General features: G+C 37.5%; 3 protein-coding genes across 3 annotated transcripts; all 3 read left to right on the top strand.

Annotated features, from left to right (window-relative positions):
* The first annotated feature begins 6 nt into the window (after positions 1 to 6).
* Positions 7 to 4,878, top strand: LOC111653390 (uncharacterized). Its single transcript, XM_023403993.2, has 3 exons — positions 7 to 127; positions 427 to 681; positions 1,950 to 4,878. Exons 1-3 carry the CDS (start codon positions 85 to 87, stop codon positions 3,437 to 3,439), a joined length of 1,788 nt encoding a protein of 595 aa, XP_023259761.1. The 5' UTR covers positions 7 to 84; the 3' UTR covers positions 3,440 to 4,878.
* A 602-nt stretch (positions 4,879 to 5,480) lies between these two features.
* LOC111653391 (uncharacterized) lies at positions 5,481 to 8,895 on the top strand. Its single transcript, XM_023403995.2, has 2 exons — positions 5,481 to 6,111; positions 7,360 to 8,895. The coding sequence occupies exons 1-2, from the start codon at positions 5,940 to 5,942 to the stop codon at positions 8,280 to 8,282; spliced, it is 1,095 nt and encodes a 364-aa protein (XP_023259763.1). The 5' UTR covers positions 5,481 to 5,939; the 3' UTR covers positions 8,283 to 8,895.
* A 1,389-nt stretch (positions 8,896 to 10,284) lies between these two features.
* LOC111653392 (uncharacterized) lies at positions 10,285 to 13,289 on the top strand. The gene is made up of 2 exons (XM_023403996.2): positions 10,285 to 10,519; positions 11,707 to 13,289. The coding sequence occupies exons 1-2, from the start codon at positions 10,348 to 10,350 to the stop codon at positions 12,621 to 12,623; spliced, it is 1,089 nt and encodes a 362-aa protein (XP_023259764.1). The 5' UTR covers positions 10,285 to 10,347; the 3' UTR covers positions 12,624 to 13,289.
* The last annotated feature ends 2,366 nt before the right edge of the window (positions 13,290 to 15,655 follow it).

Genomic DNA, 15,655 nt, shown 5'->3' with positions numbered 1-15,655 from the left:
GACTAACTGCTGCTGCTGAAGAAATATTCGGAGTCTTTGAAAAAACTATCGTCGAGTACGAGGAAGAGATCGAAGCGTAGACAGATGGATATCGTTTGGAAACCCAAAATAAAGCTACACAGGACAGGTCTGTGAAACCAGGATGGTCAGAATGAAAACTAACACAGGAGTTTATTTACTCAGAGATCTGGTTTTGTAACATCACGTTATTTACTGAGATTAAATGTGTCTGATCGTGTGTCCCTCGTGTTCCACTGTACCACCTCTAATCATTCTTATTAATTCAGATGCTGATTTTGGTGTGTTGATAGTGTTCAACTTATAGACATATTATCACTCCCATTTCACTAGTAGAGTGACACACGTGATCAGACACTTTTTAATTTCTATGTTGCTGCTATTTCTCACGTCCCTTTGTCCCTCCAGAGCTCCCACAGCATCATGTCTGTAAGGAGGAGGAGGTTCTCACTGACCAGCAGCTCTGTGACCAGGAGAGGAACTCCAGTCTGGACCAGGAGGACCCAGAGCCTCCACAGATTAAAGAGGAAGAGGAGGAACTCTGCACCAGTCAGGAGGGAGAGCAGCTTGTACTGAAGCAGGAGACTGATACCTTTATGTTGACTCCTACTAATGAGGAAAGTGACCACCAGCTCCTTTCTCACAACTGTAACACTCAGACAGGTAAAAAGGTTAAACTGTGACACCTGTGGACAAGATTTTAAGTATAAGTGCTACCAACCTTTTTCCAACAGTGTCTTCACTTTCTCATCATTCTTCACAGACATACCAGTAGATATCAGTGAAGCTGTGAATCTGAAAACAACACCATCTGGAGCACAGGAATTGGCATATGTAAACAAAGATCACTGGTTCACATTATAAGAAAAAACATGTATCAATAAACACACCTCACTGGTGACCCCCAGCCAGAACTGTGTGTAGTTGTTTGGTTACAAACGGAGTGAAGGGTAGGAATTAAAAATGTAAAATCTAAAGTTCCAGACCCATAATTGTATGAAACATGTTTTGGCATCGACAAGGTAACATGATATGTCACAAAATGCCGTCCCGTCCATATTTATACTATTTTGAGTCCTGGCTGCCTTTCGCACTCAGTCACTTACCAGGTGTCGTTAGTTAAGTCTTTGAGGGTTCAGAGCTTGGTCCTAAGGGGGAACATCGGTATCGAGCCTTAGTCGACCAAGTTTTGATTGGTTGGTTGATCACAAGAGAAATATAATCGGCCTCCATAGGAAGTGGCGACACTCAGTCACGGACAGACAACGATTACAAGCTGGTCCCTGTGGTTTTAATCTTAGATTCAGCTAACTGGGCACATTTAGTAATAAAATAATAAACAGGACACAAAAAGATTGCAATGAACAGCAGCAACTACTTATTTCTTTTTCCTAAAAATAAACATTTTGCACTTTTTCTTTCTTCATCATTTGATCATTTGAAACATGTAAGTAGCCTAACGTTAGACACTTATCATGGCTGCTCACTCTAACATTTGTCTTTTCTGGTTTTTCTGACAGATTCAGAATCATTACCGCGTTTTCCGGTATCGTTAACATAGATTTCAAAGTAATTTATGGTATAAAGTGATTTCAGAGTAGAATTTAAGACATATAGATAAATACTGTATAGATATTTTAGTATATCTGCAGAAAACGAATCTGTACAAGAAGCGTTTCACCTGAACTTTGTCTGTGATTAGGTGTACGATTAAAGGTGTTTCTCATGTGTGATGGGTGTGATATAGCATAGTGACATCTGCTAGTTTGCAAAACCTAGAGAAGCTATTCAAGATTGATAACGGAACACATTTATATTTTTAAAGTGTGTTATTTGTTAGTTATCTTATGACAAAGTAAAGACAAAGCAAGATCTCAGTTTTTCCATCATCACGTTAGTAACCTATTTCTCGTGTCTCGTTGTCTCTCCAGAGCTCCCACAGCAACATGTCTTTAAGGAGGAGGAGGTTCTCACTGACCAGCAGCAGTTTAACAAGGAGAGGAACTCCAGTCTGGACCAGGAGGACCCAGAGATTAAAGAGGAAGAGGAGGAACTCTGCACCAGTCAGGAGGGAGAGCAGCCTGTACTGAAGCAGGAGACTGATACCTTTATGTTGACTCCTACTAATGAGGAAAGTGACCACCAGCTCCTCTCTCATAACTCTCCTGTAGCTGAGAGCCAAGATCAGAAAGGAAGCAAGGATGTAGACCCAGAATCAAAGAGTCACTTTAACACTCAGACAGTTAAAAAGTCTTTCAAATGTGAAACTTGTGAAAAAGATTTTAAGTGTAAATCCCAACTGAACATACATATGAGAAAACACACAGGTGAGAAGCCGTACCACTGCAACACCTGTGGGAAATATTTCAGGCAGATATCATCACTGAATGTACATCTAAGAACCCACTCTGATGAGAAGCCATACACCTGCAGCACCTGTGGGAAAAGATTCTCCCAGAAAGCAAATTTGCATAAGCACATAACAACTCACACAGGTGAGAAACCTTATTCTTGTGAAACATGTGGGAAACTTCTCACATCTAGTTTGGGTTTGTTGATCCACATGAGAACCCACACAGGTGAAAAGCCTTACCTTTGCAAGACCTGTGGGAAAAGATTTACATCCATGTCAATATGGACAACTCACATGAGAATCCATACAGGCGAGAGGCCGTACTTGTGCAAAACATGTGGTAAAGGTTTCAAATGTGATCCTGCCCTGAAAGTCCACATGAGAATCCACACAGGTGAGAGGCCATATTCCTGTGAAACATGTGGGAGAAGTTTCATTACTAAAGAGGGTATGATGGCCCACAGGAGAACTCACACAGGTGAGAAGCCATTCCTCTGCAACACCTGTGGGAAAAGTTTCCGTCATACAAAAACTCTTAATGATCACATAAGAATCCACACAGGTGAGAAGCCATATTTTTGCGAGACTTGTGGGAAAACTTTCAGACTTGGTGGTGAATTGGCAGTCCACATCAGAACCCACACAGGTGAGAAGCCGTACCTTTGCAAGACATGTGGGAAAAGGTTTCGTGCCAAGTCAGCACTTAATTCCCATGTAAAAATCCACACAGGTGAAAAACCATATTCGTGTGAGACTTGTGGGAAAACTTTCAGTTTTAGTAGTCATTTGAGAGTCCACATTAGAAAACACAGTGAGAAGCCGTGCCTTTGCAAGACCTGTGGAAAAAGATTTTGTAGAGAGTCAGTATTGAAACAACATACAATGATCCACACTGGTGAAAAACCATATTCTTGTGAGACATGTGGTAAAGCATTCAGACAAAGTAGTGTTTTGACAGTCCATATGAGAATTCACACAGGTGAGAGGCCATACTCCTGCAACACCTGTGGGAAGAGTTTCAAGCAGCAAGCAAACTTGCAAAACCACATACGGCTTCATACAGGTTAAAGGTGTAGGAGACATGTAGGAGAGCTTTCGGCTTAGGGGTGAACTGAAAGTCCATATGAGAGGAGCGCACATTGGAGAGAAACCACATCACTGCAAAACCTGAGGGAAAAGATACTTCATGTGTTTCAGTTGGGAAGGCATTTAAGATCACATCCAGGAAAGTAGTTTGATTTGTAAAATATGAGGGAGGATACAATTTTTGTGATTCAGAGATAAGACACAAGAACCCACGGAAGTGAAGAGCCACATAATTGCAGTTCTTCTGAGAAAAGTTTTTCTCAAATCACACAGTTGGAAAAACATCTGAGAGTTTACACAGGAGAAACCATCAGGATGTATCTTGTTTGGCGAAGAGTTCACCAACTGAATCAAATACACTTTGCAATAAATACATCTCTTTAATATAATGTATAACATTTTCCACCGGAAAGAGGTCACAATATCTTAGTTTAATGTAGTACAGTGTCAACTAGGGGTGATCAATTAATCAAATTTTATTTTTGATTACGATTTTGGCCTCCAACAATTATAAAAACAAGATATAATCGAGGGAAAATTATAATTTTGCCGCAATCCATTTCTCAACAAATTTCAACCCGTCTACAAATGTTTGTTGTTGCAACATAAAAGTTTTCTTCCACAATCACCAACTCTGTTTCTGATTAAGACATACGTCTATGATGCATTTTTGCTGTTCACTACGCAGAGGTAGGGATAGTATAGCATAGTTCCTACGAGTATAAATGATTGGCCTCACAAGTTGATGTTAATTTTTTTAATTTTATGTTCTATCAAAGGTATTCAGGTGGACTGTGAGTTGTGTGACATTGAAGTTAACTTCTAGTGCTGTACAATCACCTATGTTGTCATCCCACCAACTAGAGTCTTTACTTTTTTGTTTAGAGCCATTTCCTTTCATTTTATATTTACATGTATTTTTTTATTTAATTAATCTGATATAATTTTGTTCTTTCACACTTTAGAGGTGACACACAGATTAAAAAATGTACAAAATGAACTACATGTTTCTGTAAAATGTGCTATATAAGGAAACTGACTTGTTTTTGTGATAGATAGATTGTTGATAGTAAAAAATGTTTTCAGTGCTGGTTATTTAGACTGATGTTTCCACATTGATGGATTGTAGTCATAGTGAAGAGGAGTTGTTTTCAGAGTTCAATTATAACACACAACAGGTGTTTTAGTGTTGTAGCTCACCTGCTGTAAGTGAACTTATAGTTTGATATGATACAGTTTGGTAATGTGATCAATGTAAGTGCCTCATATTAAGCAATCATACTAAAAGGGATGGAATATAACTGATTACATTTACTCAAGCACTCTGCCTAAGTACATTTATTCTCAGATGGCCAAGACTGCATTTAAATTACACACAGATGTGAAATTTTGAACACTTCAAATAAACAAATCAGTTTCGAGCTAGTTGTACTTTGAGACATTTTATTTTATATTGTGTAGTGTATGTACCTCTACTACAAGGCAATTATAAATTGTATTCCACTACATTCATATTTACTTTGCTGATTAATATTTTAAATTCTAAAACTTACAGAACTTCTAAATCACATAAAGACATGAGATGTTTAATACTTTAACAAATCAATTGTAAAGGTGTTTGTACTTTGACTCACTTTATTTTATGTTAAATATACTTCATGTTATGTTATATACTCTTATGTTGAACAGCCAAATACTATGTTTACGTAACAGCTATAGTTAACTTTGGTTATGAGCAAAACTTACATGACATTACTACTACTTATTAAAAAGTAAAATACGTTTTTTTTAAGTTTGTAAAATAGCTAAAAATGATATCAGTTGATTGTGGTAGTACAGAGAAAAAAAAAACTAATTTCCCTGTGAAATAAAGAAACACCGACAGTTATAACTGAAGGCGGAAATTAATACTAACTCACGTCCCCTCCCGGAACTTCACAGTGTGACACCCAGCGGAAGTAAACAAGGTGACCACACTTCGGCGTTAGCTGTTGGTATATGTGGAGCTAGCTTGAAGATGACGGTGCAGCTATAGTTAGTTTGCTGAATAATATTTTACACATAAAAACTTAGAATGAACTCATAGAACTTGATCAGCATGGCCCCAGCAACACAGAAGGGGGCTATTGTACATGAGCACCTTTCATACCTTGAATTACATTGTACGGAAAGTAATTTCCTAACTGATGTGTTAAATATAAAACTAGTGTTAACCAAATAACTCAAAAGACATCAGTTAAATTTGGTAGTACAGCGTAAATAATCTAATTTACCTATGAAATGAATCGACACAGAAGTACAATCATAACTTAAAGCGGAAAAAAAGGCTATTCACTTCCACTGCCGGAACTTCACTGTGTGACACACAGCGGAAGTAAATAAAGCGCGCGAGTAGCATTAGCTGTATGGATGTGTGGAGCTAGCTTGAAGATGACGGTGTAGTCGTATCGCAGATAAATATTTCAGTGGTAACGAAGCAAAAATGTCGTTAGTTCAGTATCTGAGAGAGTTTGTCAACGAGCGACTAACTGCTGCTGCTGAAGAAATATTCGGAGTCTTTGAACAAACTATCGTCGAGTACGAGGAAGAGATCGATCGTCAGCGCAGACTGCTGGATATCGTTTGGAAACCCGAAATAAAGCTACACAGGACAGGTCTGTGAAACCAGAATGGTCTGAATGAAAACTAACACAAGGACATGACTCATATAGGATCCTAATGGTTTAAACTTTCTTTACGACGGCGGATTCTTAATGTCACAAATAAGGAAGGGGAAATAAATTCATGTAACACCAACTTTGTCGTTAAGGATTAAATTTGTCTTTGAGTTCTTTACACTCCCGTTCAAGATTATTTCTGTAGCATGCTTTGTGATTTCCTTGTTCAATGACATTTATGAAACCGTTTAATTGCTGTTTGTGTTAATTTGCTTCGATTCTACCTGCTCGGTATTAAAGAGTTCAAAGAGGAAAACTCAAATGTAGGTGATTTCCGGTATAAAAAAAAGATGATGATGAAAAAAGCGTAACGCTAGCTGTTGTCCGAGGTCACTAATAGTATGACCACAGTCCGAATCCAGACAATGTCTTATCTTGACACAGACATATAACCCATAAATCACTGAGAATTATTACACTTTGATACAGTGTTTCTGTGTTAACCTGCGCGGCTTTTCAGCTTTGTTAGACTTTATGGTGGAATGGGTGATATCCAAATTTAATATCTTGATACAGTCCAGCCAAAATTTCGTACAAGCTCATCACTGGGTTATAATATAATTATATTGTATGTTTCAGGGATCAGCAATGCAGCCACTGTACAGCAGATCCAAGGCAGACTGTGCTATACTGGAAAAGAAAAGAAATGACATCATGAAAAATATTGTATATGATGCTAAATATAGCAATATTTGATATCAACGAATAGCGGCTAAACCTGCTTTATGGCACTGTTCATGTGATGCTACTTAGCCAATCACTGCAACTTCAGTCAGCGACTGAGATAAACACACATGGTGAGACATCAGAATAAGTGGGGAAAGTGGGGAAATGTGATATAAGAGGGAAAGAAAGAGAAAAGGATGTGTTAAAGTGTTAAGTTGTTAAGATGTGTTTAGACTATTTATTATAAAAAATGCTGAGACTGTTAAGATGTGACATGGACTTAACAAAAAATAAGAATAAGGGAAACTCAAGTTACTTTTTCACGACTATATCTTTAAAATTAAACATTGTACTTTTCACAATTGCTCTGCCATATACTTATTACTCAAAACCAAACTTATTTTCTTAGAAGTTAGAAAATAACTTGTGGGTTGTCTGAGGACAAAATAAAACCAAGCCAAGATCTGATTTTATCCATCATATTAGTAACCCGTTTCTAATGTCCCTTTGTTCTTCCAGAGCTCCCACAGCAGGATGTCTCTAAGGAGGAGGAGGTTCTCACTGACCAGCAGCTCTGTGACCAGGAGAGGAACTCCAGTCTGGACCAGCAGGACCCAGAGCCTCCACAGATTAAAGAGGAAGAGGAGGAACTCCACACTAGTCAGGAGGGAGAGCAGCTTGTACTGAAGCAGGAGACCGATACCTTTATGTTGACTCCTACTAATGAGGAATGTGACCACCAGCTCCTCTCTCACAACTCTCCTGTAGCTGAGAGCCAAGATCAGGAAGGAAGTAAGGATGCAGACCCAGAATCAAAGAGTCATTGTAACACTCAGCCAGGGAAAAAGTCTTTCAAATGTGACACCTGTGGAAAAACTTTTAACTTTAAATCCAAATTGAATGTACATCTGAGAATCCACACGGGTGAGAAACCGTACCCTTGCATCACCTGTGGGAAAAGATTTAGTGACAAGTCAGTATTGATAAGGCACATGAGAATCCACACAGGTGAGAATGCACACTCCTGCAACACCTGTGGGAAAAGGTTCTATCAGAAAACACACTTACAAAGGCACATAAGAATTCATACAGGTGAGAAGCCGTACTCTTGCAAAACATGTGGCAAAGCTGTCAGAACTAGTACAGGCTTGTTTGTCCACATGAGAACCCACACAGGTGAGAAGCCATACCCATGTAACACCTGTGGGAAAAAATTCAGGCACAGTTCAGTATTGAATGAGCATTTAAAAATCCATACAGGCGAGAAGCCATATTCTTGTGAGACTTGTGGGAAGAGATTTTGTACAATGACATTATTGAGACGTCACATCAGAAGCCACACAAGTGAGAAACCATATTCTTGCAAAACATGTGGCAAAAATTTCAAATGGAATGCTGGCCTGAAACTTCACATGAGAACTCACACAGGTGAGAAGCTATAACTTTGCAACAACTTTGTGGGAAAAAAAGGTGATGCAACAGTGTTGAAAGAGAAAGATAAAGAAAAAACATTCTTGTGCGACTTGTGGGAGAGCTTTAAGATTTAATGATGACTTGAAAGTCCACAAGTATCGCCACAGGTGAGAAGCCTTACCCCTGCAACACTGGTGGAAAAAGATTCAATATGAAGCAGAACTTTGAAAGACATGTAGGAATTCATAAAGTTTATAAGTCATGTACTTAGAACATGATGATGTGGGAGAGCTTTCAGGCTAAATTGAGAATTGACAGTCCCCAAGAGAAGAGTCCATACTGGAGAGAAACCACATCACTGCAACACATGTGAGAAAATATACTTCAATTGTTAAAGTTTAGAAGGCATATAAGGTCACATAAAGACCTGAAGCCTTTGATTTGTAAAATATGTGGGAGGATTCAGTTTTAGTGATTCATGGACAGAACACACAAGAGCCCACAGAAGTGAAGAGCCACATACTTGCAGCTCTGGTGGAAAACGTTTTTCTCAAATCACACAGTTGAAAAAACACATGAGAATCAATTTACACAAGGGAAACCATCAAGAAGTTCACTTAATGAATGGAATACACTTTGAAATATATTCAGCTCTGTAATTCCATTTACAATTTTTTTCACAGAGGTCACTGTCGCAGCATTATTGCTCTGTCATATGACTATATTACTCATATTCTGTTTGCAGCTGTATTTCTTTGAAACAAGTGTAATCTTCCAAATCTTGGAAAAAAATTGTTTCACAGTGAATGCATAGTTCATATAAATATAAATGGTTGGCTACTTAAACACTTAAATCAATATTGTCTTTTACTACTTTTTTACTCTACCTGAGGTGTAAATGTAGACTTTGAACTCTATCATGTTGAAGCTAAGAAACTCTATGTATTTTGTGAATGAATGAACTTGATATATCTGTTATACTAGTTGTGAGCTTTACACAATCCTGTCTCTGAGCTCTGCAGGCAGTTGCTTCCACCTCATGGCTTTTTATTATTCATTGTCAGCTGTGAGATTTAATAAAGACGTGTGCCTTCCCAAATCATGAAATGGAGGAACCTGAGTTAAATTTTAAGTGTCATAGCAAAGGGTCTCATACATTTGTCAATGTCATATTTCAGTTTTTACTTTTTAATAAATTTGCAAAAAATTGTAAAATTCAGTTTTCACTCTGTCATTGACGATAGTCCAGTGAGAGAAAAAAAAAAGTTTTTTTTTTATAGCATAAGTCTGTAACATAACATAATGTGAAAAATTTGCAGGGGTTCAACACTTTCTGAATGGACCGTATGGACGTGCATCCAATTAGAGAATCAATGGAGGAGAATGGCCTCAAATAAAAGCCCCATTATTGATGAGTACTGGTACAGTATGCGCTTTGGTCTAGAAAGGTAAAAACAAAATGTACATATATTCTGAACTATGCCTAAGTACATTGATTATTCTCAGAGGGACAAGAGTGCATCTAAATTACACACAGGTATAAGATATTGATCACTTCAGTTTGAAAAAAAAAATCTTGAGGTATTTCTACTTTGAGCCATTTTATTTTATGTTATATAAAGTATGTACCTTTACTTTACCACATTGTATTGTTTATATTATATACAGTATATATTTCTACTTTACTACATTTTAAAGGCAAATATACATTGTAGTCCACTAAATTCACTTGACAGCTATAATTAATTTGCTATATATTATACAAAACCTTAAAATGTATAAATATAAAACTTGATGCCTCGTTAAACCATCCATCAGTACGTGAACTATGTAAAAAATTCAAACTTTTCCACCTCAACCAGCTGCCTCAAAATACATCATGTAGTAGTACAGAGAAAATAACCTAATTTCCCCGTGAAATCAATGAAGCGACACATATGTACAATCATAACTGAAGGCGGATCAACTGCCGGAACTTCACAGTGTGACACCCAGCGGAAGTAAACAATGAAAGCGCAAATAGGGTTAGCTTTGGCCTGAGGACGTCGGTGTAGTCGTATCGCAGATAAATATTTCAGTGGTAATGAAGCAACAATGTCTTCAGTTCAGTATCTGAGAGAGTTTGTCAACGAGCGACTAACTGCTGCTGCTGAAGAAATATTCGGAGTCTTTGAACAAACTATCGTCGAGTACGAGGAAGAGATCGATCGTCAGCGCAGACTGCTGGATATCGTTTGGAAACCCGAGATAAAGCTACACAGGACAGGTCTGTGAAACCAGGATGGTCTGAATGAAAACTAACACAGGAGTTTATTTACTCAGAGATCTGTTTTTTTTTTTTAACATCACATTATTTACTGAGATTAAAAATAGTCTGATCGTGTGTCCCTCGTGTTCCACTGTCATGTACCACCTCTCATCTTCACTTATTGATCCTTATTGATACTGACCACTGCTGAATATGATGTGTTGATTATGTTGATCTTGTAAACAGCTTATCACTCCCATTTCACTGGTAGATACCTCTGTCAATTATAGAATAATTAATCTTTACTTTAAAGTGTCATCAGACTTTGTCCCCGGACCTTTCTCATGTTGTTTTATAGATATTTCACCTGGGCCTCCTCTCACTACATGCACAACTCACCTGGTGGACAGTGGCGTATCTGCCGCTGGAGCCACACTGACTGTTCTCATGTAGCACAGAACAGCAACATACCAATAGTCAGCAGCTGCATTTGACAGTAAAGGATCAACATGAATGAGTGGAGAGTGGAAGAGGAGCAAGATAATGTGTCCTTGTTTGATAAGCTGGTCCAACAGCAGTGACATGACCCTGGTCAAAGTATGTTAGACATATGACACAAACATGAGTGACACAGCAACGGTGAGTCATTGGACAGCAGTATCTACCAGTGACAAAGTCTCACACACTATCAGCACATCACAGTCAATCATGGCTTGTTTTAGGAAGAATCAGTCCGTGAAGATGAGAGGTGATGCCACTAAAACAAGTGAGTGACACAGGGATCCCATTCAGACCTGGTATTAACATCTATCTCGGTTGATCCGATCACCAGTGGACAGCTCTAAGTTCAGGTGTGAATGCACCCAAGACGCACTGAGGACGCATTTAGGATCTGATCTCTCAGACCACATTCAGAGGTGGTCTGGACCACGTGTGGCTGCATTCTTATAGCACTGTGAACGTGAATGTGTCCTGGCCACATTGAATAAAACCTTATTTCATTGTAGAACTGTGCGCAGACAAGCAGTAGTCACTTGAGATCCATGTGGAGACGCATTTAATGCTTGGTGTGAACTGACGTGCTTAGAGCTGTCGACTTGTGATCGGATCACTGAATATAAATGTGATTACGGGTCTGAACAGGGCCTCAAACACTTTTTAATCTCGGTCTTACTGCTATTTGTCATGTCTCTTTGTCCCTCCAGAGCTCCCACAGCAACATGTCTGTAAGGAGGAGGAGGTTCTCACTGACCAGCAGCTCTGTGACCAGGAGAGGAACTCCAGTCTGGACCAGGAGGACCCAGAGCCTCCACAGATTAAAGAGGAAGAGGAGGAACTCTGCACCAGTCAGAAGGGAGAGCAGCTTGTACTGAAGCAGGAGACTGATACCTTTATGTTGACTCCTACTAATGAGGAAAGTGACCACCAGCTTCTCTCTCACAACTCTCCTGTAGCTGAGAGCAAAGATCAGGAAGGAAGCGAGCTTGTAGTCCCAGAATCAACAGGAAATGCAGAGATGCAACCAAAGCAGAGATATCACAAAAACACAAGTCACAGTGACAATGTACACAACTCACCCACATCAAAGAGTAACTGCAACACTCAGACAGGTAAAAAGTCTTTAAAATGTGACACTTGTGGAAAGGATTTTCAGTATAAGTCCCTGTTGATTATACATCTGAGGACCCACACAGGTGAGAGGCCATATTCTTGTGAGACATGTGGGAAAAGATTTAGTAATAAATCAGCATTGAAAAGGCACATAAGAATCCACACAGGAGAGAAACCGTATTCTTGCAACACCTGCGGGAAAGGTTTTGCAGGTCGTGATGGCTTGTCGGTCCACATGAGAACTCACACTAGTGAGAAGCCATACACCTGCAACACATGTGGGAAAAGATTTAGTGACACACCAATGTTGAAAAAGCACTTGAGAATCCACACAGGTGAAAAGCCATTTTCTTGCAAAATGTGTGGAAAACGTTTCGCACGTAGTTATTGCTTGTTGATCCACATAAGAACTCACACAGGTGAGAAACCGTACGCCTGCAACACATGTGGGAAACAATTCCATCAAGTGTCAGGCTTGAAAAGACACATAAGACTTCATAAGACATATTAAAAGTGCCATATGTACTCAACTCGTGGGTGAGCTTTCAGACTTACTGGTGAATTGAAAGCCCACATGAGAAGAGCCGATGCTGGAGAGAAACCACATCACTGTAACACAGGGATGGAGTGGGAATAAAAATCATCAAAATTCTGACATGGATTGGACCACCAAAACTCATCAAGAGACACTTGATCACATACAACCTTTGTCACACTTAATGTACTAAACGGAAGATAAATTAATAATGATGATTTGTATAATTTAGCAACTATAGAGACAGTGAGGTTAGGTTTCAGACTGGACAGTACAGCATTAAATACAACACAAGATATATTTAAATTTAAGTAGTTTTTCTCCCTTAATTTGATTTTCCTGTAATGTGGATAGATCCAAACTTTTCATGTGTGTGTGTCATCTGAGCATAAAATAAAGCTACACAACATGATCCTGCTAAATGAACTCAGACTACAGTTGGAGTTCTGTTGTTGTCTTCTGATCTTCAGATTCTTCCGGACTTTAATCTCTTTTCTCTGAGCTTTTCAGCCAAAATTTTTTGTATTTTTGTATTTGTTTACTTTGTTGTTCATCTAAACCCCCCTTTGAGCCACAGACCCAAATTGCCTACTGCTAAAAGCTGTAGTGTAAAATTGATGTTGAGTAAAAGGCGTAAACACTCCTGTAGTAGTCATCTGTGTTTATTTAAAGAACCTAACTTGGTATCTACATGATATTTTTATAAAATAATTGGGCATCAATCACTAATATGCACATAGAAATGTACTTATCTTGCTTAAAAAAAGTTTGCAAAATTACTGCAGGATTCATGACGTGCACTGGCCAATTTTAATTGTACCATCATGTGCATCTTGGCAAATCAGAAATACACTTTCCTGGGGCTGTGTTATGGAGAAAGTGATGAAATTGTTGTTAGTCTGAGGCAAAAAAGCAAAAGAAATTCACAGTTGAAGAAAGTGAAACGAGTGCCCTAAGAGGAAGCCAGAAATGACATTACAAAATATGATGACGAATTATATAACAAAATAATTCTGCATTGACCAGCTTATGCAAAAATATACTTTAATTAGATTTTACTATAAATAATTTTGTAAATTCTTCCGTCTGTAATTATGTGTTAAAGATGAAATTGTTCTTTTACTTAACAGCTCAAAAAGACATCGGTTAAATGTGGTAATACAGAAAACATGACATAATTTCCACTGTTAAAAGAAGCGACTCAGATGTACAATCATGACTGATGGTGGAAATCAAAACTAACTCACATCAACTGCCGGAACTTCACAGTGTGACACCTAGTGGAAATGAACAATAAAAATGCGCTAGCAGCATTGGATATGTGGGGTTAGCTTGAAGAAGAAGGTTTAGTTGTATCATTAACATCATACATATGTACATAGGCATAAAAAATTATTAGTATAGTAGGAGAGAAAAACATCATAGTATAGTAAGATATGAGGTGTCACAAAGGCTTCATAGTATGGTAAGGACTAAAATGTCATAGTATAGTAAGGTATGAAACCGTCATAAAAACGTCATAGTATAGTAAAGTTTAAAATGTCAGTATAGTAAGGTATAAAAATATTCTAGTAGAAAGGCATAAAAAGGCCATAAAACGTCATAGTATAGTAAGGCATAAAACTTCATAGTATAGTAAGGCATAAAACGTCATAGTATAATAAGGCATAAAACATCATAAGCATAAGACGCATAAAATATTAAGGCATAAAACTTCCATTATACGTCATTGTATAGTAAGGGATAAAAAATAATAAAAAGTCATAGTATAGTAAGGCATAAAAACGTCATAGTAGAGTAAGGCATTAAAGGTCATTGTATAGGAAGTCATTAAAAGTCATAAAAACATCATAGTGTAGTAAGGCATAAAATGTTGTGAAATATTAACACATAAAAAATGCCATAAAATGTCATAATATAGTAAGGATTGAAAATGTCAGAAAATGTCCTAGTATATTAAGGAAAAAAACATTAAAAAATATTAAGGCATAAAAATTCCATAAAACGTCATAGGCATAAAAAGGCCATAAAAAGTCATAGTATATTAAGGCATAAAAACGCCACACAAAGTCATAGTATAGTAAGGCATAAAACGTAATAGTATAGTAAGGCATAAAATGTCATAAAATAGTAAGGCATAAAAATGCCACAAAACGTCATAGTATAGTAAGGCATAAAACGTCATAAAATAGTAAGGCATAAAAATGCCACAAAACGTCGTAGTATAGTAAGGCATAAAACATCATAGTATAGTAAGGCATAAAACGCATAAAATATTAAGGCATAGAAATTCCATAAAACATCATAGTATAGTAAGGCATAAAAACATCATAGTATAGTAAGTCATGAAAAGTCATTATGGTAAAGGGTAAAGAGTCATATAAAAGTAAGGCATAAAAACGTCACAGTATGGTAAGGCATCAAAACTCATAAAAACGTTATAGTATAGTAAGGCATAAAAACATCATAGTATGGTAAGGCATCAAAAGTCATAAAAACGTCATAGTATAGTAAGGCATGAAAAGTCATAAAAACGTCACAGTATAGTAAGGCATCAAAAGTCATAAAAACGTCATAGTATAATAAGGCACAAAAACGTCATAGTATAGTAACGCATAAAAAGTCAAAAAACGTCATAGTATAGTAAAGGCATCAAAAGTCAAAAAACATCATAGTATAGTAAGGCAACAAAAGTCATAAAAACGTCATAGTATAGTAAGGCAAAAAAACGTCATAGTATAGTAAGGCATCAAAAGTCATAAAAACGTCATAGTATAGTAAGGCATCAAAAGTCATAAAAACGTCTAAGTATAGTAAGGCATCAAAAGTCATAAAAACATCACAGTAAAGTAAGGCAAAAAAATGTCATAGTATAGCAAGGCATATAAAGTCATAAAAACGTCATAGTATAGTAAGGCACAAAAACGTCATAGTATAGTAAGGCATGAAAAGTCATAAAAATGTCATAGTATAGTAAGGCAAAAAAACATCATAGTATAGTAAGGCAT

Source organism: Seriola lalandi, unplaced genomic scaffold (genome assembly GCF_002814215.2).
Source record: "Seriola lalandi dorsalis isolate HSWRI2012SDOR001 ecotype SW California unplaced genomic scaffold, Sedor1 jcf7180002054189, whole genome shotgun sequence".
Taxonomy (NCBI): domain Eukaryota; kingdom Metazoa; phylum Chordata; class Actinopteri; order Carangiformes; family Carangidae; genus Seriola; species Seriola lalandi.
The sequence above is the reverse complement of the archived record's forward strand: the minus strand, read 5'-3'. Positions and strand labels throughout refer to the sequence as shown.